This window comes from Dama dama, chromosome 18 (assembly GCF_033118175.1).
Source record: "Dama dama isolate Ldn47 chromosome 18, ASM3311817v1, whole genome shotgun sequence".
NCBI lineage: Eukaryota > Metazoa > Chordata > Mammalia > Artiodactyla > Cervidae > Dama > Dama dama.
This window is the reverse complement of record NC_083698.1, coordinates 65,353,216-65,379,324: the sequence shown is the minus strand read 5'-3', so window position 1 is coordinate 65,379,324 and position 26,109 is coordinate 65,353,216. Positions and strand designations below refer to the sequence as shown.

The 26,109-nt window shown below is 39.7% G+C and overlaps 1 protein-coding gene and 1 non-coding gene across 2 annotated transcripts in view; both read right to left on the bottom strand.

The window, feature by feature from the left end:
• The window catches only part of HIBADH (3-hydroxyisobutyrate dehydrogenase), a 109,849-nt gene extending 84,051 nt beyond the window's left edge, over positions 1 to 25,798 (bottom strand). Inside the window, exons 1-3 of the mRNA XM_061165463.1 lie at positions 25,598 to 25,798; positions 13,566 to 13,726; positions 63 to 172 (exon numbers count right to left, since the gene is read on the bottom strand). Of these exons, the coding sequence (XP_061021446.1) occupies positions 63 to 172; positions 13,566 to 13,726; positions 25,598 to 25,688 (362 nt within the window). The 5' untranslated portion in view covers positions 25,689 to 25,798. The remainder of the gene's footprint in view (positions 1 to 62; positions 173 to 13,565; positions 13,727 to 25,597) is intronic.
• LOC133073184 (small nucleolar RNA SNORD56) lies at positions 7,130 to 7,200 on the bottom strand. Its single transcript, XR_009696892.1, has one exon. It is a non-coding gene; the product is annotated as a small nucleolar RNA SNORD56 (small nucleolar RNA).
• Positions 25,799 to 26,109: the final 311 nt, after the last annotated feature.

Here is a 26,109-nt window from a genome sequence, read left to right as displayed (position 1 = left end):
ACAAATGTGAAATTCATAAACTACCATAGAAAGAACATTATCTGTAGTTGAGAAATACATACTTTAGAATTCCATTTGCTCCAGAATAAGCTTCTATCGCATTGATGCTGGTGGGCAACATGGTAATAATTCTGTCAGCTTTTTCAGCTACATCTGCTGGGGAAGACACTACCTTTAAAAAAAATTGCAAAGGCACATTATTTAAATCAAATGCTTCTAGCGCACAAGTTGGACCCACTTTTTATGCATGCCTATAATATTAACAGTGAATAAAAACCAATACTTGTTTTCAAATGACAAAAAAAAAAAAAAAACCTTACTGCCTAAAATAGAGAGTCCACTCCTTACACACATACAGATGCAGTTTCTATGGAATCACATCCACTGTTTACTTTTAAAAGTGTGAAGTGAGTTGAGGGGGAAAAGGGCAAAACCCAACAGTCCTGGGAACAGACACACTTCTCATGGATTCCTCCAACTTGGACCCTTAAAACAGCATACTTCTTGGTAGATGCTCTAAGAAAAACATTCTAGTATAACAGAGCTGTTAGCTGAAGTCCAGGATTCACCAGTTATTTCATGAGCAGCAAAATCCCCAAGAAAATTCTCAAGCCCCCATTACCACTATCTTCCAGCCTCTATTTTCAAGAGGAAAAAAAAAAAAATAATAAGCCTTTTCATTAAAGTCAGAACAAGGACACGCATGCCCTGCACTGACTCAGACCACCATGAAAGTCTGAGAGCTTGAGCTGCCAGGACTCCTGTGGAAACCACATACACAAGGAAGACAAGCCGACAGGCATCGAGGCATGCCCTGTCTGCAGCCCTGACTTCTGCCTTAACGATGACCATGAGCATACCACACAGGAAAGCTGCTCTGTCCATCCTCTGAACGTACGTGCATACAAGCGTGGATGTATCTGCCCTCACTCACATCCCCCACATCCTCTGCTCTCTCGCATCCATACACCACGATACACCTGACCAGCTGGTCAGCCACCAAAGAGGCCAAAAGAGACCAGGAAATCACTTCTTGACTAAAACTCTCCTTTAACAGAAAGAATCCATCACCCTGTCATAAAAGTTCCTGTCCAAAGCTTTTTCTCTCTTTACAAAAAGACAAATTATTATCAACAGGATAATCAAAGATTTCTCCATAGGATGATTTACTTATGCATTAGAAGCAAACATATTTTCTACAAGGAAATGTGAACTGACACATAAGTATCTTGGGAATGGGAATGCCTCTGTTTTTCATGCAGTGGAAGTATACAAAACGTTTTCTTTTTGTCTTTGATGTTCAACTGATGAAAGAATGAGAAGCCAAACACAGCGTGCAATCTAAATATTATGAACTAGAAGCAGTTACATTTCAATTTTCCATAAGAGACTACCAGCTTCTAAATCAAAGTCTACATAAAGGAAGTTTTAACAGAATTTCGTACATTGTACTTCAAAATTTCAGACAATCAAGTATCCTGTCACTTTGTGTGTTAACATTAAGTGAAATACCACAGACTCTAAAAACCAAAAGAAAAGAAAAAATATAGTCTCTCTCATCCTAAAGGCAACACAGTATTTTCGAGTCTACAATGTGGCACATTCAACAACATGTATATTTTGATATATAGGAGGGATTTTTTTTTTCATTCCAGAAAAAAAATTTTTTCCATCCAATGACAAAGAAACACTTAAGTTAGGTGAAAATCTTTCCTACACTCAAACAAATACTGAGATTTGAAAAGAGGCAACTATTTCCTGGCAAACAATTCTAAGTTTATTCAAGCAAAAAAAAAAAAAGTTCAGTAAGATGAGACGATAAGAAAAAGAAAGGTTGTAGGAGATGTGATTCTCTACTTCTGGACTGTGTCAAGAATATGGGTTACATGGACAGAGCCCCACCTACTCACCCTACTTAAATGATGTAATAAACGCAGAGGAAATGGTGGCGTACCTTTCAGCGGCCTTTCCTTCTACGCAGCTCCATCTCTCTTGATCTTTCAGGGACTGTATTCTAAGACCTCAGCCCTGAGGTCTAAGAGTCAACTTCGAACTTTCTCTTAGGAATTGAGTCTCTTCCACTGAAGGAAATTCAATTCCATCTAGATAGCTCCTTGAGACGTGCCTTCAGGGACCCCGACGATCAGCTCACAGATCTAGGAATACTTCACACCTCCAAGCTTCTCATGTTCATGAATTGGCACTGCCAATTCATACAACTGCCAAGTGCATGGGGTGGCAAATCAGCCCCCTGCATCCTTAGCATCTGCTTCTTGGGACGCTTGGGTTGCCAGAGTACTGCTAACCCCTCAATTATATAAGAGAGTAGTGTCAAAGCTCACAGGTCCGGAAAAAACACACAATGATAGTGATAGCTGGAATGTCACCACTCTACTGGCCACAACTGCTCCATATCTAATGACTATATACATTCGGTACATTCTAACAGTCTCTAATTTGCACTACAGAAAAGGCATGTTTATTAGACAGATAAGACAGACATGTGTGTCCAGTTATTCAAATCATCTTGCCTTCCATGTGATGACTTCAAGACTCTGAAATAATTGACTAACAAAATTTGGCCACGACTCAAAAGCTGGCAGGAAAAAGCAAACCTTATTGCCAATCTGACACTAACCACAAAAGCCTTTAGGAGCCAAACTAATTAGAGTCCCTTCAATTACATTTGCTAATTGAATGGATAAGCACAGAGAGACAGCAGGGATCAGTGAAAGGAACACTAATTTAGAAGGCAGAGACCCGGGTTTAGTTATAGCTCAGCCACTAAGTCACGTGTGCTTTTGTGCAAATCACTTAACCTCTCTGACTTCAGTTTCTGAACCTACAAAATAAGAAAACTGACTTGTGTTATCTTTAAGGGTTTCTACCTCCAAAGTAGAAAGGAAACTCTGGCAAGGAAATTGTTTCACACTGAGTAAATTTAAATTCTAGGAAGGTATTGCCTCTGTGAAAAGGGACTGATAGGATAGGAAGCATCTGCAGTGACTCAGGCCTCTTATGCACCTCCACATGTGTGGGTGGTCACTGATCTGGCCTGACTCTGGACCGTGGCTTTGCTCTGTCATGCCCATTCCAGAAATTCTTGACAATTCCAACTGCTTCCTTCTTACACCACTGTGAATTAAGATGACCTTACTAAATGGCAACCCACTCTGGTATTCTTGCCTGGGAAATCCCATGGACAGAGACGTCTGGTGGGCTACAGTACAAGGGGTCACAAAACAAACACAACTTAGCAACTAAACAACAACAATTTCTCCATTATCTCAATTTTAATTACAGGAGATTGGTTCCCTTCAAAATATCTAGTTTTTAAGAATTTCTGCAATCAGATTCATCCATATGCTAGTAAGTACAATGGCAGGTGTACATTATAAAGAGTAGATGACTAGAGAGATGGAAGACAAAATCTGCTTTGCTGGGTCGGGGCGGGGGGGGGGGGGCAGGGGATGACAGGCATCAGGGTCCACAGCAATCTGAAGTAACTGCAGATTTTTTCTATAGTTACATTACTTTCCTTTTTACATTACATCTCACATTACATTACATTCACATTTCCTTTTTACGTTATCAGTGGAAGGAGACAACAATTAACCTAGCTATTTTACATAAAGAGAAAAATCTGTCTCTTCTAGACAAACCAGTCACATAAGTCAAGCTCTTAGCACTGCTTCCAAATAAATTAAGTGGGACAGAGAAATTGCAAAGAAACAAGATGAACGTGACCTTGGTTAACATGCCACTCTGTGTATCTTCATCTTTCTAAGTAGAAAAGCATATTGTTGCTTCAAAATTGCACCACCCTTAAAAAAACTGACCGAAATGGTTTGTGCCTACATCTTGAAACATTTGGTCAACAATGATGAAGCCCACTCAGCAAGAGGCTTTTAAAGTTCCCATTTAATGAGACCTGAGTGGATGCCAGATTAGATCCCAAGAGACTTTCTTAACCAAACATGTTCAGCCTTATAACCTAGGAACAACAAGATGGCTTCCAAGTTTTTAGAATCCAATTAAGCCTCATTCATCCGGAAAACTCATAGAGAAATGGTGCATAAGTCTCAAGACTTTTGGCACCGATCGGAGGCATCTCCAAGGAAATTCCTAGACAATGAAAATGAAAATAAAGCACAAGTCACATGCCCTTGATACTAATGCTTAAAAAGAGAAACTGGTATCTTCTGTGTCCAGGACACAAGGGACTCTGCAAAATATATTTTTAAGCAGGGACGTGGTCAAATTCCTCTTTGTCTCCTAATTTGGTTTTAACTTTTATCATCATTCTTTGATTCAAAAACATGTCTAAATTCTCTTCCAAGCAACTCTGGACTCAGTGACTCAGTCAAGACAGTGGTGCACTTCTATGTGCGATGTTGGGGATGAAGATTTGGGAGAAATACGGTATAGATCCTAAAGCAACAACCATAAGAGTAGTAATAGCAGCGGCAGCAATAATAGCACTTCCTATGTGCCAGGTTTTCTAGGACTAAAACGAAGGTACTATTACTATTGACATTTTATGAGACACTTAAGTATTGATAGAAAGCCGTTAATCTGTCTAACTAAAGTCACTCAGAGCTGAGATTTGAGACCAGACAGTCAAGTTCCTAGTTTGTGCTTTTAAACCACTACATTCACCATTTATTGATTCATAATTTCTAAAACGCAAAGGGCTGACAATTACCAGGGTTACACTCTTATAATAGATGCTATAAGTTGCAAAGATGCAATTAGGGTTAAACCTGTAGCCCTCCAGGCTTCTCTGTCCATGGGATTTCCCAGGCAAGAATACTAGAGTGGGTTGCCATTTCCTCCTTCAGGGGATCTTCCCAACCCAGAGATTGAATTCAGGTCTCCTGCACTTCAGGCTGATTCTTTATCAGCTGAGCCACCAGGGAAGCCCAGGTTAAACTTGAGTTTCCAACAAATAAAGACATAACAAAGGGCTACTGCAAGAGGAAGGCATAGGTTTGGTTTTTTTTTTTTTTTTTAAATGGGAATGACCACAAATAACATATTAAACCAGTTGTAAATGTCCCAATAGAATTCGTTAACATGTAAATGTACAAATTTCCTTCATAACCCAGTAGTGTTTTTCACTACTAGGTACAGCTGGAAGGAAACTCTCCAGGGTGGTCACATCCAAAGCACTTCTGCACCTGGAGCTGCAGGCGGCCACCTTGTACCTTGAGGGGAAGGAGGAGCTGGCCTGCGGAAAGGGGAGCCAAGATACAGACAGAAATGGATCTGCTTACATCTGTGCCCAAAATTCAGCTGTGCTTAGGCTCAGGCCACTCCCCAACTCTTCAGTTACATGAAACAACAAATTCTCAGTTTTTGCTTTTTAAAAATTGAAAAAGCACTTCTCCAAGGAGATATTCAAAGATCTTTAAATCCAGGTGATTGCTTTTTGATCCTCCAGATATGTCTAGTTTGATACTTTCTCTCCCCGCATATTTCCTACTGAAAGCACAGTTGACATTAGAAATCAACTAGCCATGCTTTCCACAAACTTTAAGGGAAAAAAATTACGTTTCCTTTGGCTGCCATTTCATGGACTTCCCTTGAGATAGTAACATTAAGGGAAGAAAGGGACATCTGTCCTTAAAATGTAAGCACCAACTCAAATATACTCTGAATTCTTAATTCTTAATCCATCCATTGTACTACTGTGGACAATAGGCAGAGGTTTCAAGGTTTTCACCTGTATTTTCCCATCTAATCCCAAGTCTTATCTTCATCTTTTAGTGGTAAAATGAAACTCACTTTTTCCTTTATCAAACATTTAAAACTAAATATAGCTATGAAATAATACTGACATTTTAACATATCAGAAGTCATTCATCCAGATTAACATTATCTTTTAAAGTAGGACTCTTAAGAAATCATACTTGTTTGAATGACACTGCCACTGTTCAAAATGGTTTTTAAGCTGCTAGCATAAATCATTTATCAACAAATGTTTTCATTTTATGATATTTATGACAAACTATTCCCCCTCAGGCCCAAAGCTTTTTTACTTTTCACCCTTCTCCCTTCATTCATCTAAATTTCATGTCCTCCTGCCCTCCACTGCTGTTACAATCAATACACACAGGACTCCTTAGAGTCAAGACTCTGAGGGGAAGCAGAGATAGAATGTGGGAAAAGAGGAGCCTGCCTTCCAGGCTTGCCACCTTAGTGTGGAGCATCCACAGAACTTTTCCCGCTGTGTGCAGCAGTCAGGGGTGGGAGCTGCAGGCATGAAGCTAGGACATGTCTTCACTATTCACTAATCTGGGAGGGGCAGCTACCCAGAACCCAACTTCTTTCCTTCCTCATACCCACTTATCTCAAGGAAGACAGAAAGAAGGGAAATCCAATGACTGAGCCTGTGCCCTAGAATCCTCTGATTTCTATTCAGGAGTCTGAGAGATCTTGTCTACATGACTTTCATTTCAGACTACAGCATTTCTGTTTGCAGGCCAGCAAACCTTAAAAGCAATATTCATGTACTTTTCTATCAGAAATGAAATGTCTCTTAACAGTTACTTATTATTTTTCCCCTCAAAACCTGCTTCAGCACTTCATTATTGGCAAAACGCAATTTTAATAGAAACTCCCTCCTAATTTTAGTCTGGCTACCTAGGACACATCTAAAACATTGCCACATTCAACCTGTTTTATTCTCCACAGCACTAGGTGGACTGCTAGACATACTGGTTCAGTTCAGTTCAGTTCAGTCACTCAGTCGTGTCCGACTCTCTGCGACCCCATGGACTGCAGCACACCAGGCCTCCCTGTCCATCACCAACTCCCGGAGTTTACTCAAACTCATGTCTGTTGAGTCGGTGATGCCATCCAACCATCTCATCCTCTGCTGTCCCCTTCTCCTCCTGCCCTCAATCTTTCCCAGCATCAGGGTCTTTTCAAATGAGTCAGCTCTTCGCATCAGGTGGCCAAAGTATTGGAGTTTCAGCTTCAACATCAGTCTTTCCAAAGAAGGACTTGAGAATTGAGTCATACTGGTACTCTATTTCTATTTGTTGACCTAATTAGAAATCTCTAGAAACTAGAGAGGGAGCCTTCCACTTTTATTTATTATTATTTTTTCCCTCTACCCTCAGCTTTACTCAGACCCAAAGTAACAACACTCACTAGGTGAACTGCTGTTGACAAAAAATACTGCCATCATTGTAGAGCCTTCCACTTTTAAAGAAAACTGCGCCTTTGTCCCCATTATTCATCTGGATAAATCCTGCTTGTTCTTGCGCTATCTGCCTACACTGCTAGTCTTCAGAGAACAGCCCTAACCACCCTCTCACCCAATGTAATGCAGGTTTTTTTACTGAAAACTGAGGAGACGCTACTTTTTCTTTTGACATCAAAATTTGGAATCACATATTTGTGTGATCTGATCATCTAATACCTCCTGCTGGTCCCCAAAGGCAAAATTGTAACTGTTTTGTTCTAGGCTATAATACCCACACCCAGCACAAAGAAAGTACTCAAGAAACATCAGTCAAAGTAGCAAATAAATGAAGGTCCTATCCCTTGTTTTGCTAGGAGAGTCTAAGTAGCCTTAATCTGCAGCGATCAAAGTAACTTCTCTTCACAAAGAAGTAAGAGACTCTGACAGTGTCATGTGAATAGAAAGCATCAGAAAAGGAATAACAGCTCTGCACAGCAGAGGGGAAACAGAGACTTCTAGGAACTAACTTAGACCTAACACACATAGTACTTACCATGCCAAGCATGACTTTAAGCTTTTTACAAATACGAATTCATGTAAGCCTCATACCAACTCTCTGAGAAAGGTTGTTATTATTATCCTCAGGAGGAAACAGAGATTAAGACACTAAATATCTGTCCTGGGATTGCTGACACTAAGTGGTAAAGTCATGTTCGTTTCCCAAAATTCTTGCTGTATTGGTTTCCTGTGGCTGCCGCAACAAGTTCCCATAAGCGTGGTGGCTTAAAACACAGAACCTTATTCTCACAGCTCTGGAGGCCAGAAGGACAAAATCAAGGTGGAGGCACCACCATGCTATCCCCTTGGGAAGAGCCTCCTCTGCCTCTTCTAGCTTCTGGTAGCCCCGGCTGCTCCTTGGCTTGCTGCACCATTAACTCTGAAGTCAGCAAGGACCTGCCATAGCCTGCCCTCATGTCTCTCTGTAAGGATGCTCATCACTGCCTTTAGGGCCCACGCAAAGTCCAGGAGGACCTCATCTCAAGATATATAACCTAACTGCATCTGCAAAGACCTTGTTTCCAATTAAGGTCACTGTCAAAAGTACTAGGGTTAGTGGACATTTATCTTTTTTCCCAATAACTTTATTGTGATATATAATTTGCCCACATAAAGTATATAATGTGATGGTTTTCAGGGTATTTGCAGATATGTGCAACCATCATAATTTTAGAACTTTGCATCACTTCAAGAAAAAAATCCTGTATCCATTTGCTATCTCTCTCTTGTGCCTGCCTCCCTCTTTCCTACCCAGCACTAGGCAACCACAAACCTACTTTCTGTCTCTATAGCTTTCTCTGTTCTGGATTTTCATGTGTCACTGCTTCATTCCTATTTATGGTGGAATAATATATCATCGTATGGGTATACCACATTTTTCTTATCACTGATGGGACATCTAGGTTGTTTCTGTCTTTTGGCTATAAATGAATAATGGTGCCACTCATATACAAGTTCCTGTGTGGGCACATGTTTTTCATTCTCTTTCACATATACCTAGGAGTAGAATTACATTCTCATCAGCAGTGTGTGATGGTTCAATTTTTTCACACTTGTCATCTGATTTTGTGATTCTAGCCAACCTAGGGGGTGTGGAAATCTCATTGTGAGTCTGATTGCATTTCTCTAATGACGAAAGATACTGGCATCTTTTCATGTGTATACTGGCTGTCTGAATACCTTCTTTGGGGAAATGTCTATTCAGATCCATCGCCCACTTAATTGAGTCACTTGTCCTTCTGTTTGAGTGGCACAGCTTCTTTACACATGCTAGATCCAAGTCCTTATCAGATACATGATTTCAGTTCAGTTCAGTCGCTTAGTTGTGTACGACTCTTTGCGACCCCATGGACTGCAGCATGCCAGGCCTCCCTGTCCATCACTAACTACCGAAGTTTACTCAAACTCAAGTCCATTGAGCCAGTAATGCCATCCAACCAACTCATCCACTGTCGTCCCCTTCTCCTGCCTTCAATCTTTTCCAGCATCAGGGTCTTTTCAAGTGAGTCAGTTCTTTGCATCAGGTGGCCAAAGTATTGGAGTTTCAGCTTCAGCATCAGTCCTTCCAATGAATATTCAGGACTGATTTCCTTAAGGATGGACTGGTTGGATCTCCTTGCAGTCTGAGGTACTCTCAAGAGTCTTCTCCAACACCACGGTTCAAAAGCATCAATTCTGTGGCGCTCAGTTTTCTTTACACTCCAACTCTCACATTCAAACATGACTACTGGAAAAACCACAGCCTTGACTAAACGGATCTTTGTTGGCAAAGTAATGTCTCTGCTTTTTAATATGCTGTCTAGGTTGGTTATAGCTTTTATTCCAAGGAGCAAGAGTCTTTTAATTTTATGGCTGCAGTCACTATCTGCAGTGATTCTGGAGCCCAAAAAAATAGAGTCAGCCACTGTTTCCCCATTTATTTGCCATGAAGTGATGGAACCAGATGCCTTATCTTAGTTTTCTGAATGTTGAGCTACAAGACAACTTTTTCATTCTCCTCTTTCACTTTCATCAAGAGGCTCTTTAGTTCTTCTTCACTTTCTACCATAAGGGTGGTGTCATCTGCATATCTGAGGTTATTGATATTTCTCCTGGCAATCTTGATTCCAGCTTGTGCTTCATCCAGTCCAGCATCTTGCATGATGTACTCTGCATAGAAGTTAAACAAGCAGGGTGACAATATACAGCCTTGATGTACTCATTTCCCAAGTTAGAACCAGTCTGTTGTTCCATGTCCAGTTCTAACTGTTGCTTCTTGACCTACATACAGATCTCTCATGAGCCAGGTCATCTCTTGAAGAAGTTTCCACAGTTTGTTGCGATCCACACAAAGGCTTTGGCATAGTCAACAAAGCAGAAATAGATGTTTTTCTGGAACTCTCTTGCTTTTTCAATGGTCCAACAGATGTTGACAACTTGCTCTCTGGTTCCTCTGCCTTTTCTAAATCCAGCTTGAACACCTGGAAGTTCATGGTTTATGTACTGTTGAAGCCTGGCTTGGAGAATTTTGAGCATTATTTTACTAGTGTTGTGAGATGAGTGCAATTGTGCAGTAGTTTGAACATTCTTTGGCATTGACTTTCTTTGGGATTGGAATGAAAACTGACCTTTTCCAGTCCTGTGGCCACTGCTGAGTTTTCCAAATTTGCTGGCATACTGAGTGCAGCACTTTCACAGCATCATCTTTTAGGATTTGAAATAGCTCAATTGGAATTCCATCACCTCCACTAGCTTTGCTGGTAGTGATGCTTCCTAATGCCCACTCAACTTCACATTCTAGGATGTCTGGCTCTAGGTGAGTGACCACGCCATCGTGATTATCTGGGTCATAAAGATCTTTTTTGTATAGTTCTTCTGTGTATTCCTGCCACCTCTTCTTAATATCTTCTGCTTCTGTTAGGTCCATATCATTTCTGTCCTTTATTGTGCCCATCTTGGCATGAAAAGTTCTCTTGGTATCTCTAATTTTCTTGAAGAGATCTCTAATCTTTCCCATTCTATTGTTTTCCTCTATTTCTTTGCATCGATCACTGAGGAAGGCTTTCTTATCTCTCCTTGCTATTCTTTGGAACTCTGCATTCAAATGGGAATATCTTTCCTTTTCTCCTTTACCTTTCTCATCTCTTCTTTTCACAGCTATTTGTAAGGCCTCCTCAGACAACCATTGCCTTTTTGCATTTCCTTTTCTTGGGGATGGTCTTGATCATTGCCTCCTGTACAATGTAACGAATCTCCATCCATAGTTCTTCAGGCACTCTGTCTATCAGATCTAATCCCTGAAATCTATTTCTCACTTCCACTGTATAATCATAAGGGATTGATTTAGGTCACACCCAAATCGTCTAGTGGTTTTCCCTACTTTCTTCAATTTCAGTCTGAATTTTGCAATAAGAAGTTCATGATCTGAGCCACAGTCAGCTCCTGGTCTTGTTTTTGCTGACTGTGTAGAGCTTCTCCATCTTTGGCTGCAAAGAATATAATCAATCTGATTTCAGTGTTGACCATCTGGTGATGTCCATGTGTACAGTCTTCTCTTGTGTTGTTGGAAGAGGGTGTTTGCTGTGACCAGTGCGTTCTCGTGGCAAAATTCTGTTAGCCTTTGCTCTGCTTCATTTTGTACTCCAATGCCAAATTTCCCTGTTACTCCAGGTATTTCTTGATACATGATTTGCAGATATTTAATCCCATTCTGTGGGTTATCTTTTCACTTTCTTGCTGGTGTTCTTTGGAGCACAAAAGGTTTTAATTTTGGTGAAGTCTTTTTTTTTTTTATTTTGTTGCTCATGATCTTGGGTATCATACCTAAAAGTCCTTTGCCAAATCTAATGTCATAAAGATTTACCCTAATGTTTTCTTTTAAGAGTTTTCTAAGTTACTTGTTCGGGGAGCTACTATTCAACCTACTGTATACTCACTAACTATATAATCTATCATAATAGATAACTATTATTTACTTCCAACAAATTTCAAGGGTGGAGAACAACATATTAAGTAGGGTGTGGTATATAATCATTACTGCCCTGACATCATCTGATCCAAAAGAAATCTAGGCATTTTATTGTCTAGTAGTCTAGGTTGTAGATAGGTTAATAGGTAGCTTATTTCAGAATCATCAAGGAAGACACCACAGATACACTTAAAAATGTCCCATACATAAATTTCATTAGTTAGTGACTATATGTCATATAATTAAAAGAGTTAAAACTCCAAAGTCAAAGACGGATCTTTGTTCAGATCCTGGCTCTTGCCATTCACTCACCGTGTAAACTTGGGGATATTATTTAACTTCTCCAAGCATCAGTTTCCTGAAAATACTTCTGTTGCGAAGATAAAATTAGATAATATGTACAAAATATTTAGTAAGGGACCTGACACATAGTAGGGACTCATTAAATATTAGTTTTTCTCTCCCTTTTAAAATGTAAACGTCTCCTTCACTCAAGTATAAGTCTTATTCTTAAGGTGACCTTCCTTCACATCTACCCAAAATTAGCAACACTAAAAAAACCAGAATTTTGTTAGGGAATGCCTCACATCCTTCAGAGTATGAGGCAATTCAGACAGAGCATCAGAAAGCTCCAGCAATCTGGGAAGCAGCAGCAAAGAGATTCACAAAGGGATGATGAAAGTTTCAGTTCTCCACAGGCAAGCTCTACAGGAACAGAGGGAAGAGTAAGGGCATTAGAAACAATCTGAAACGCCCTCAGCATCTGCTTTGTCAGTCCACAGTAAATCAGCTTCCATTCAATTTCTACCTTTCTATCACTAGAAGGGGGAGGAAGAGGAATTCATGGGATTTTTCATAAACACGCACACACACATAAAAACTTCTGGAATATTAGTCTCCAAAATGCCGAAAGAATTTCCTATTGTTACTTTGATTAAATTCTGTATTTAATAGATATTTCCTCTGTTTAGAGATCATGTACCATTGTAATTTCTACAAATAAATACATAAACTATTGGAAAGTGCCAACATCAAAGATGTGTTATTCCAAAAAGTAATATTCATCTCCTGAAAAAAACAATTCATTCACCCCAGACTGAATATCAACTTGGAACTCCTGTCCACCCTTGAAGATGGTAATGGCGAACCTTTCCCAGAACAAAGAACTGATCAAATCTCTCCAACAAGTCTAAGTCCCTAGCTACTTAAGAGCATCAGTAAGCCTGCTGCACTGGTAGCACACTGTCAACATCCAGAGACTATATGGGCCTAAACAGCCACAACCCTACCCTGAAAAGTTCCAACATGATACTCACACATCCTCGCACAACACTGCAGCCACCCCCGTCTGGCACACCAACCACAAGGGAGAAGGAGACAGAGGATATCCAGTTCTACAAACGGCCTCCAAGTTACCTAAACCTGCTCTTTGCATACACACTGCGTCTTCTCAGTATTTATTTCAAGTCTGTTATCTAGAAGTTTATTTGTTCTCTAACTTTTTTCTATATTTCTCAGTATTTTTTAGTATTCACCCAGCTCTGGGATTGCATCCAGCCCTCAGTTACCACTCTACACCTTATACAAGAAGAATTTCCTTTATATCTTGGTAGGGGGGGAACCTCTAAATTTGGTTACTAGTACACAGTCTCCCATGTGTATGTGTGTGTGTACATGTATTTTACATATTATATAATATACACATATGTAATCCTACATATAAAGAAATAAAATTAACAATGAGTTAACTTTACAAATCCATCATGTATACTTCCAAACAGCTATTACTTACTTGAATGTCAAACACCAAAGTCTGAAAAACATTTTTAAACATCAATATCTTGAAAGAAAGTTAAGAAAACGCCTTACCTGTTCACCTGCATCTAGAAACTCTTTGCAAGCATCAGGGAACACATCATAAATAATAAGTGGATAGCCATGTTTCATGAGATTTTTTGCCATTGGATTCCCCATGTTGCCGACTCCAATGAATCCAACTGGAGTCTTAGAAGCCATTGACCTAGAACACACTGATTTCAACACATTATTTTTAACAGGAGCAGACAATGTTTTATTTTAAATATTCACTCAATAAGTCATTGTTATCTTGACATTTTCTATTAAAAAAACTTTTTAAAGGAGAATTTTAAGCTAAAGATCATTTAAAGATATCAACAATGTACAGGCAGACTAACTTCTGAATATACAATTCTCTAGGAATAACCATAAAATTTTAAGTAATCTCCTTTCTACTTTCTACCTCTACAACATCCCTTTACTATTTTAACAATAGACTTAATAATGTTACCATGTACCTATTATTTACGTTGCCTGTTAAGTGAAGTATCCTAAATTCTCTTATCTATATTATCCTCTTTAAAAATGCGTACAAAAAACTGGAAATATTCAATAAAACCTGTATCTTGGACAAGCACCAAGATAGCTTCCCACCTTCACATTTATAGAAACTACTCCCTCCAATGGTATAAAAAAACAATTGAATAAAATGTTAAACCCAGAAGAATGTATTTCAACTTAAAAGTCACCAGTTTATAAACGGGGTCTAGGAGAGACCAGGGGGACACTTTCATGGGCTTTCCATGACAACAGTAACAGTCTCAGGACCTTGGGCTAACAACTCCAGGCACTTTCAGAGAAGAGGCATTTTCACTCACAGAAAAAGAAAATTGTTCTTAAAAATCTGTATACAGCTTTTGATTTTATTTTCTTCCTTTTCATAAAAGACTTTGTGAAATCACACTGGGGCATACAACTCAAGGTAATGCTTTCTGCAAGACAGCAGAGAAGTTCCACATTAGATGGTGTTACTACTCCATTCAACAAGTATTTACTGCATGAAGTTCTATGACACAACCAAGATATGGTCCTTGCCCTCCAAAAGTTCACAATCCAGTGAAAGAAGGAAGCGAAATAATTCAACTTGCCTTTTCTCCTATCATTTTCCAGCTTTATTATTTCTTTTTCTTTCAAGGACTCCAGTTTTAAAACTGTGTAGTGTTTAGTAAAGGGTATACTGACTAATCACAGTAACACTTTTTAAGTTTCAGATCCTCTCAACTGATGGATCCCTGCTCTTCCCTCAACTTAATCTCAATGTAGTGAGATTTCCTAAAAGCAGATTATTTGAAGCCCTAATGCTTAAGAAAAAGAGGTCATCTTGGGTCAGAAGCATGTTTAATTCCTATGAACTCCATGTCTGTCTCCACCATTTCCATTAAAGATGGGTGTGCTTCCTCTGCATCACCACCTTACCAGTGCTGAGTTTAACATGCTGGGCATGACAGGAGTCCTGTGCCTAACTTTCTGGTTCACAAGGGGTTTAATGACAGAGAACTGACTCCTCACTGAATTTTTATTTTGATATTAAGTATACTTTGTAAGAGAACTCTCATAAACACCAGTAACTAGTGTGCCCAACTACTGTGTTAAGCTTGAAAAGGTATAATTTAACTAAAAACATTAGAAACTAGAAATATTATTTAAATGCAGTTAACTTTAACAGGCAACTTTAACAGTTATTGTTTAACTAAGTCAAACAATAACTATGGCAAAGTAGAACCATGATATATTCACACATTCAATAAACATGAAGCAATCATTTGTACCATGCCAGATGCCATCAAAGACACAAATGACATACAGTCCTTGCTTTCAACAAGCTTAAAACACAGGAAGAAAATGGGACCTAATGAAACTTAAAAGCTTTTGCACAACAAAGGAAACTATAAGTAAGGTGAAAAGACAGCCCTCAGATTGGGAGAAAATAATAGCAAACGAAGCAACAGACAAAGGATTAATCTCAAAAATATACAAGCAACTCCTGCAGCTCAATTCCAGAAAAATAAATGACCCAATCAAAAAATAGGCCAAAGATCTAAACATACATTTCTCCAGAGAAGACATACAGATGGCTAACAAACACATGAAAAGATGATCAACATCACTCATTATCAGAGAAATGCAAATCAAAACCACAATGAGGTACCATTACAGGCCAGTCAGGATGGCTGCTATCCAAAAGTCTACAAGCAATAAATGCTGGAGAGGGTGTGGAGAAAAGGGAACCCTCTTACACTGTTGGTGGGAATGCACACTAGTACAGCCACTATGGAGAACACTGTGGAGATTCCTTAAAAAACTGGAAATAGAACTGCCATATGACCCAGCAATCCCACTTCTGGGCATACACACCAAGGAAACTAGATCTGAAAGAGACACGTGCACCCCAATGTTCATCGCAGCACTGTTTATAATAGCCAGGACATGGAAGCAACCTAGATGCCCATCAGCAGATGAATGGATAAGGAAGCTGTGGTACATATACACCATGGAATATTACTCAGCCGTTAAAAAGAATTCATTTGAATCAGTTCTAATGAGATGGATTAAACTGGAGCCCATTATACAGAGTGAAGTAAGCCAGAAAGAAAAAGACCATTACAGTGTACTAATGCATATATATGGAATTTAGAAAGATGGTAACGATACCCCTATACGCAAAACAGAAAAAGAGACACAGATGTACAGAACAGACTTTTGGATTCTGTGGGAGAAGGCAAGGGTGGGATGTTTCGAGAGAACAGCATCGAAACATGTAATATTATCTATAGTGAAACAGATCACCAGCCCAGGTTGGATGCATGAGACAAGTGCTCGGGCCTGGTGCACTGGGAAGACCCAGAGGAATCGGGTAGAGAGGGAGGTTGGAGGGGGGATCGGGATGGGGAATACATGTAAATCCATGGCTGATTCATGTCAATGTATGACAAAAAAACACTACAATATTGTAAAGTAATTAGCCTCCAACTAATAAAAAACAAAAAAAAAGCACAGGAAGACAACTAGGTACAGACACTACAACATGAAAGTAAAAGATCAAGTATGAAAATCAATGCTGATACTAAAGGAGAACCTGCAAAAAAACAGCATTTGACCTGAGTATTTTAGGATGGGCAGGCTTTCAAATGGAATGAGAGTAGAAACAAAGGGAATTCCATACAAAAAAGGAATGAGTATGCATATGAGTGTATGCAAGGAAATAGGAAAGCCAAGAAAAAAATGAATACTAAAAGTTAATAGTTGTGGCAATTTTATTACATGTCAGACACCGTACTAAGCACTTTATAAATAGCACTGTCATTACATCCCATCATTAAGCCTATCTTCCAGTTCAGGTCCCTGACGCTTAGTTTAAATAAAACACACAGATTCAAGTTGTTGTAATGCCAAGATTCAAATCCAGCCAATCTGACTCTAGGTTCTTCATTTTTAACTGCCATCCACTCTTCCTGCAGGACACACACACAAACAAAAGAGCAAGATTAAGATTGAAAGAAAAAAATGCAACCATAACATGGCTGCAAAGTATGCTATAAACAATTTGACTGTATTTTGGCAACCCACTCCAGTGTTTTTGCCTGGAGAATCTCATGGACAGAGGAGCCTGGTGGGCTACAGCCCATGGGGTTGCATAGTCAGACACCAGAGTGACTGACACTTTCACTTTCTGTAAGAAAGTGGTGGTACCACAGACTGAATGTTTGGTAACCCCAAAATTTCTATGTTGAAAAAATAATCCCCAATGTGAGGGTATTTGGAGGTGGGGCCTTGAGGCAATGATTATCAGATCATGATGGAAGAACCCTCAGGATGGCATTAATGCCTTTACAAAAGAGGCTGCAGGGAGCTCCCTTGCCTCCTTCCACCATGTGAGGACACAGTGAAAAGACGGCTGTCCTTGAACCAAGAAGTGGGTCCTCATTTGACACTAAATATACCAACACCCTGATTCTGGACTTCCCAGCCTCCAGAACTGTGGGAAATAGTTTTCTGTTATTTATAAGCCACCCAGTCGATGGTATTTATTTATAGCAGCCCAAACAGACTAAAACAGGTAGTTACTGAAAGGGCTGAGTGAGATAAATGACCTGATCAAACCCATGCTTTAAAAGGAGAGAGACAGAGCAGCAGTGTACAAAATATAAACCGTTAAGAGCAGACTGGAGGCAGAAAGACCAATATAAAAGTGACTGTCTAAAGTCTCAGTCCATTCCAGCTGCTGCAACAAATAAACCATAGATTGTGTGGCTTAAATGACAAGTATTTATTTCTAACAGACCTGGAGCTGGGGGAGTCCAAGATGAGGTAGGCAACAGATTCAGTATCTGTGACAGCCCACTTCCTGGCTTGTAGATGACCCATCTTCTTGTATCTCTGGAGAGTAGAGAGAGAACACGGGCTCTCCTGCCTCTGTTTAGGACACTAATCCCACTCATAAGGGCTCCAACCTTATAACCCAGTTATTTCCCAAAGGCCTCAGCTCCTAATACTATCACAGTGGGGATTAGGATTTCAACACATGAATTTTGGAGGGCTGCAAACATTCAGTCCACAGTTAAGTTCAGAGCTAATAAAGGGCAGTGCCATAGAAAATACAGATAAGAAAAATTTTTCAAATATAGTAACAAAAGGACATAGTAGTAGGCCTCATTATAATGTAATAATGGAAGAAATGTAATAATGGAAGAAATAATGGAAGAAAAGACAAAGCAACAGAAACTATCCAAAACACAACACAGAGACAGAAAAAAGAATTTTAAAAATAAAAAGAACATCAGTGAGCCATGAGACAGCTTCAACCAGCCAAATACACAACAAAACTGGAGTCCTCAAAGGAGAGGAAAGCAAAGTGGAGACAGGAAAAGTATGTGAAGAACTAATGAGCAAAATTTCCAAATCTGATGAAAACCATAAACCCCACGCATCCAAGCTCAATGAACTCCAACACAAGAAACATGAAAAAAACTACAAGACATGTCACAATCAAAATGTTCAAAAGCAACCAGCAGAAAAAAGACATTATGTACAGAGGAACAGAGAGAAGAATGAAGGCAGATTTACTGTCAGAATTAAAATGAGTGAGAAAATAGGAGAGCATTATCTCTAAAGGACTGAAACAAAAAATGATCGTCAAGCTAGGATTTATCTAGCCAGTGAAAGTATACAATTATAGAAACCTGAGTATGTAGGGGTATGAGGAAATTGGCAGGAAAGGGATGAATGGATATAATCACTATCTTGATTGTCATGATGGTTTCCCAGGTACATACATGTCAAAACCCATCAAACTCTCCACATTAAATATGTGTAGTTTATTGTAGGTCAATTATATTGCAATAAAGCTGTTTTTAAAAAGTCAACATGTTTACAAAAAAACAACCAAGAGAAGACATTCCTCAGTCCAAAGATTAACTAAAGTGATACATCAACCAAACCCAGCATGTGAAATATGGATGGATCTGAGGTGCCAGGGAAGCATTAAGACATTTAAGGAAAATTATGAAATTTTATATATAAGCCGTACATTAGGATGATAACCAGGGAAGTTCTAACTGCCTTGTTGTTGTTGTTTAGTCGCTAAGTCATGTCTGACTCCTTGCAACCCCATGAACTATAGTCCGCCAGGCTCCACTGTCCATGGAATTTTCCAAAGCAAGAATACTGGAGTGGGTTGCCATTTCCTTTTGCAATCCTGACGTAGGGATCTTTGCATCCTCCTGACCTAGAGATCGAACACACATCTCCTGCATTGGCAGGTAGAGTCTCTACCACTGAGTCACCAGGGAAGCCTGCTAATTGTCTGAGATAGTGGTAATTTGGTTATGTAGGAGACAGTTCTTAAGAGATTCACGCAGAATCATTTAGGGTTGAAAGTGTCATTGTGTCTGCATTCTACTTTCAAATAATACAGGTGGGATATGAACATGTTTGGAAAGAAATAAAGCAAACCTGGGAAAAGGTTAACAACCATTAACACTAAGCAAAGAGTACATAGATGTTCGTGGCATTATTCTTTCAAAACTTTATGTTTGAAATTTTTCATGCAAAAACAAGGGGGGAAAACTTACCAAATATATATGCGAAAAAATAAAAATAAAAAACATGACCAAACACAAATAACTAGGAAGAACACTTGAAACACAAGATAGAAATAGGGCTATTTTACTTTATATGCAAATAACTTTAAAATCTATAAGAAAAATTTAAATAACCCATTGTTTTAAAGTATGCCAAAATCACAAAATGACAGTTAACAGAAAATACCAAAAAAAAACTTTTTAAAAATGTTCAATGTCTGTCATAATTAGAATAATGCAAACAAAGCAAGGTAGTATCATTTTCACCTATCAGCTGGACAAATGTGTTTCTCTGATAAAACGCACAACTGGTTAGGAAGGACTGATAAAAACATATACTCTTGTACACAGTAGAATTGTATTTTATGTCAACCCTAGGCAGCAATTTGAAAAAAAGATCTACATTTGAGCCTCATTATAAAATTCAAATTTCAAATGTGCATACTCTTTGAAACAGTAATTTCATTTCTAGGAATATACGCTATATGTAAGGGGTCAGCACACTTTTTCTTAAAGGGTGAGGCGTAAACAATTTCAGTTTGGGGCTATAAGGCCTTTGTCACAACTATTCAACTCACCCACTACAGTTTTAAAGCAGCCATAGACAATATAGAAACAAGTGGCTGTGCTTATTTTCCAATATAGTTTTATTTACAAAAACAGAGGTCCAGCTGTTGGGCCACAGTGTGCTGACTCCTACTATATATAAACTCTGAAAAACACAAAAATGTAATTTACTATAGGAATGTTTGTAACAACAGAAAAATTATAAATAACTAATACTGCAGATGGTGACTGCAGCCATAAAATTAAAAGACGCTTACTTCCTGGAAGAAAAGCTATGACCAACCTAGACAGCATATTAAAAAGCAGAGACATTACTTTGCCAATAAAAGTCCGTCTAGTCAAGGCTATGGTTTTTCTAGCAGTCATGTATGGATGTGAGAGTTGGACTGTAAAGAAAACTGAGTGCCGAAGAATTGATGCTTTTGAACTGTGGTGTTGGAGAAGACTCTTGAGAGTCCCTTGGACTGCAAGGAGATCCAAACAGCCCATCCTAAAGGAGATCAGTCCTAGGTGTTCATTGGAAGGACTGATGTTGAAGCTGAAACTCCAGCTGTGAAGAGCTGACTCACTGGAAAAGACCCTGATGCTGGGAGATTGAGGGCGGGAGAAGGGGATGACAGAGGATGAGATGGATGGATGGCATCACCGACTCAATGGACATGAGTTTGAGGAAACTCCAGGAGTTGGTGATGGACAGGGAGGCCTGGTGTGCTGCAGTCCATAGGGTTGCAAAGAGTCAGACACAACTGAGTGACTAAACCGAACTGAATACATATTAATAGGACATTTAATTTATATAACTAAATATACATTAACAGGGCCCTCAATATTTCATAGAAAATCAACACAATGAAATATTATGTAATGTTCACAAGAACATGGTATATCTATCTAAAAGTATAAGGAAAAAATCTCCAGGATATGTTAAGGCAAAAGAGTAAGATTCAGAACATTATATGTAGTAACATACAGTGTTTGAGGAGAAAAAAGAAATTGCTGTTTAGTTGCTAATTCATGTCTGACTCTTCTGCGATCCCATGGACTATAGCCTGCCAGGCTTCTCTGTCCGTGGGATTTCCCAGTCAAGAATCCTGAAAAAAAAAAAAAAAAAAAAAGAATCCTGGAGTGGGTTGCCCTTTCCTTCTCCAGGTGATCTTCCTGATGCAGGGATCAAACCCACATCTCCTGCATTGCAGGCAGATTCTACACTCCTGAGCCACAAGGAAGTCCGTAAAAAAAAAATACACATGCATTAAATTCTTTCAAATTTCTGTAAGCTACATAAGAAACAGCAGTTACAGCTAGAGAGTTGGACTGATGGCACAGAATTTCACTTTTCATTCTATCACCTTTTGAGTTTTTAGCATGTGCATATGGTAAAACAACTTTTATAACTACTTCTATAATAAAACGTGCCCTGGTGACACACAGTTTGTTTAATAATATTACATGAATGAATTACTAACTAGAGAGAGGTTTCATCAAATGGGGATAAAAATCAGTGCTAAAACAAAAGATAATGATAAAATGGATTCAGCAAAGAATTAATTTAATTTGTATTGCAGCAACCATTAAACAAACATTTCAGGTTTACTCCCCAATATCCTTTCCTCCCAGACCTAGAGTCAAGCTCCAAGTTATCCAAACCAATTACGTACTGCCATCTCTCTGCAACTGACTGTTCACAGATTGATAACATTGAATAAAAGATTTAGAGAATCTCTGAAAAATATGAATATGTACTAGGAGATGAAACAGAGATTAAAGAAACGATTATATCTAATCAGCAAACCTCTGTGATTCTCAGTACCACGACATAGGTGGCAACCAGGAGGAAGAAATAGCCAGAAAATTTGGCAAAGTTAATCTTTAAATGGATAGCTGGAAATTTACAGGTTATGACTGCTTTCTCCAATGAGACATGGACAAAATTACCCATATCTTGTTAACACTGTCAAACCAAATCAGGCTACTCCAAGCATAAAAATGCAAAAACTGGTAACAGGTTAATGATTTTATATTTCCAAAAATTTTTTTTTTCCTTGCATCGAAGTAATTCATTGTAGAAAACTGGAAAATCTGAAAAAGGTGCTTCCCTAGTGGCTCAGGGGTAAAGAACCTGCCTGCCAATGCAGGAGACACGGGTTAGATTCCTGGGTCGAGAAGATCCCCTGGAGAAGGAAATGGCAACACTCCAGTATTTTTGTCTGGAGAAGCCCATGGACAGATGAGCCTGGTGTGCTATAGTCCATGGGGCCACAAAAAGTCAGACATGACTTAGCAACTGAACAACAACTAACAAAGTCATAAGGAAAAAGTTAATTTCACTACACAAAAATAACCAGTTCGCTTTTTGTATAGCCCTACCAGTCTTGGGGGGCAGGAGGAGAAGGGGACGACAGAGGATGAGATGGCTGGATGGCATCACCGACTCGAAGGACATGAGTTTGAGTAAACTCGGGGAGTTGGTGAATCGCAGCCTGGCGTGCTGCGCGATTCATGGGGTCGCAAAGAGTCAGACATGACTGAGCAACTGAGAGGAACTGAACCAGTCTTCTGAATGCATTTTTTAAATTATATCACGAGACATGTTGTATATATAACTTGGTGTCCTACTTTATCACATATTATGTCATAAGCATTCCTTTTGCTTTACTGCTATGTATTACTAGACTAAGGGTAGTGACTCTATAAAGGCCTTCATTATTTGGATCAAGTTATTTTAGAAATACAGTTGACCTCTGAACAAGTGGGGGTTTTGTGACGCTCCTCACAAAATCCAAATATAATTTGTAGTTGGCCCTCCACATCCATGGTTCCAAATCTGCAGATTAAACCAACTGTAGTACAAATTCATTGAAAACAAATCCATTTGTAACCTGACCCTTGCAGTTCAAACCCATTTTGTTCAAAGGTCAACTGTATTTTCCTTATGCAATTTTAAGGTCAACTTTTGGTCCCAAGGTCACGTGCAGCTTCTCAGAGCTTCGTGTGCAACCCTAGAAGCTAATGCAAAGAGAAAAAAAATGCCATTAGTCTTATTTACACAAGAAGTTATGCTGTTTTAAAAGCAGATTTCATACACACACAGCGTCAATAATAAAGAAGTGTATTCCCATTTCTGTCTATAATTCTGGCTAATTTTCCCATTCTACTTTTGCTCAGGTGGTCACTTTAAGATGATCTGTTACAAATTTATTTTTACTTATGCTTGTTAGTGAATCACAATGGCTGTAGAGGGTCAACATCTGTAATTTTTTTGTCTGTACAAAGAAGTCTGAAACTAAATTTAATTACCCTTTAAGATAAAACACAAAACTTACTTTTATTAAATGGTGATGTATGGCTAGTCTAATGCTTCTCATTTTTCTATTTCCTTTTTAAAGCTTTAAATATTAAAATTAAGATATGCTATTAACCAGTAACTACTAGATATTATTTTTTTCAAACTGTAAATAACTGTACAGATCTTTGTAATATTACCCTCCATATGATATAAACATGTTAAACATACCATGGAGACAAAGAGCCTACAGAATTTAGCACACTAAATAATGTTACTGTTTGAACTTGGCTGTTTTTCTTAATGTCCCTAGACTCCAAACCGGCATCTAATTTTTAGGACTCCAACATCAAAAAAGTTAACACTTTTGCAGTAAATTAACAAAAACATTTAAAACAATTCCAGAGTAAGAACACTGAAGCATTTGAAACAATCATCACACACACACCAAAAAAAAAAAATCAAAATTTGTCATTTATCTGTATTATTACAATGTATTTGGGTAAATAACAAGATTACATGCCAAAGTAGTCTATCAATGTTTCAAGGTAGGCCTTTCCAGTCTAGAGAAGCATTTATTATAGTCAAAGGCCTCTGACTCCTCTTCCATGAATTTTAAGAACTTTCGTAACTCTAAAAGGTACTTCAAGGGTTCATTAAAATATCATTAGAACACCTTGTAAAACCACTAAACAGCACATATGTCTTCTTTGACTAATCAAAACTGAAAGAATCATACATTCATCTGAAAACTGGTGCTACATTTACTACTGCAGAAAAGTGACTTTTTTTTTAATATCTCCAATGTGCGAGGCATTTTCTGTAGTTTAATAGATGTAGATGAAGCAGTGGTTACACTCAAGTTTGACAAATTCTGTGAGTTTGTATCTTATTACTGTGATTCTGTATCAGACATCTGTTTTCTCTCATCACAGGGAGCTTTCTTTTTTCAAACCAGAGAGGAAATCCACTCTTCTGCTTAGGTTTTTACTGAGGGATAGGAAGGGAGGCTGTTAAGAACTCAATTCTCAGCCTGCTATATTTTTTTTTCAGTGAGGATCAGAAAAAAATTAACACCAAGGCTTTCTCAAAACTCTCAAGTATAAGCGTGTTAAACAGTGCACTGTCAAAACTAAAATTTTTTACAGGAAGACAATGGCAGTGTCTGCACAAACCAATCAATTTTTCAATTAAACAGGAATCCTGTTGTAGAAGAAACATGCAGGAATCAGGAAGAACCAAGGACTACTTTCTAGGTCCTGTTGTAATATCCTAATTCACTTATCCGAGAGGCTTTAGGTTCTTTCCTCTGAAAAATGAAAAGACTATTAGTTCTCTGTGGGTCTAAAAAAAATTGTTTCTTGCTAAATCGATGGTTAGCTTCCATAAGTTATAATCATACGGAGGGTGGAAGGGGACGTAAGCAGGATAGCTTCAGGCCACAATTATAAGGACACAGAAAGTATTCTGGTTAATAAAATTGACAGAAGTGCCATCTTCAGGTGGCACAGTTACAGAGAACTTGGGGGCCGGAGGGCTGGCGGGGAGGGCAAGGAGCCCTCCTGGCCACCGAAAGGTGACTTAAAACTTTGCTGGAAAGACTGACTGATCATCTGGTCTGTACCGACTCCATTTGTGTAAAAACATCTGAAACAGTTAAGGTAGTTTAACAAAAATCAGGTCTTGCGGCCAGACGGCGCGCCCACCCGGGGCGTTGAAAGGCCAGCCAGCGCTGCAAGGCCAGGGGTCGCCAGCGTGGGTACGGGGTCGGCCGTGAGGCTGGGGCCTCCAATTGTCCTCGAAGTCCTAACTTCAAAGAAGCACGAATCGGACCCAAACACTCCTCCCTCTATCCCAAGCTCTTCGCATTACCAAGTCCCAGAAGGACGCTAAACCCTATTCATGTAGATCCAGGTGGGGAGAGTTGGGAGACGCACTGGCGGGCGCGAGCCGCGGCCGCAGAAGAGCCTAGGCCTTGGAACCAGGCAAAATGTTGGGTTTTAAGCCCCGATCTAATCGCAGCGCCTCCAGTGAAAAAAAACCTCTTCGGCGATCAGGGAGCTAGAAGCGGGCGACTGGAGGAGGGACGGGGGAAGAAGGAGCGGGGTCCTTACCCACTGCAAGGCTGGCCACTGCCGGAGGCTGCCGGCGGCTCCAATACCGGAGGCCGGAGGCGGCTCCACGGAGCCGTAAGGAGGCTGCCATGCTGCCCCCGCCCCGCCTCCCCACGGTGACCTCCGCGGCTCCCGGCTCACCCACTGACTGCCAGGGTGCGTGGTACGGCGGGCGGGCTCGGCTGCGGCGTGGGGCCGCATGCGCACGCGCTCTGCCGCTCGGGGCGGACACCTACCCACGAGGGGAGGAGCACGGAGCCGAGAGGCGTGACCCGGCGGGACAAGCGCCGTCAATCTCCTTACAAACAGGGAAGGAGGTCAATCAGACGTCCCAGAGCTCTCCGCCCTTTGAGAACCACCAGTAGGGGGGCGGATACCTCCATGGCCCCGCCCCCAGGTTCCTCCCTTATTTACGGACTGCGGGTTGGAGTCTCCTTGTTTACCAAAACCCAGAGGGCGAGTGGGAGGCGGTGGCTGTCACTCAGCGCCTTCTTGCAACACCTGCCCCTCAG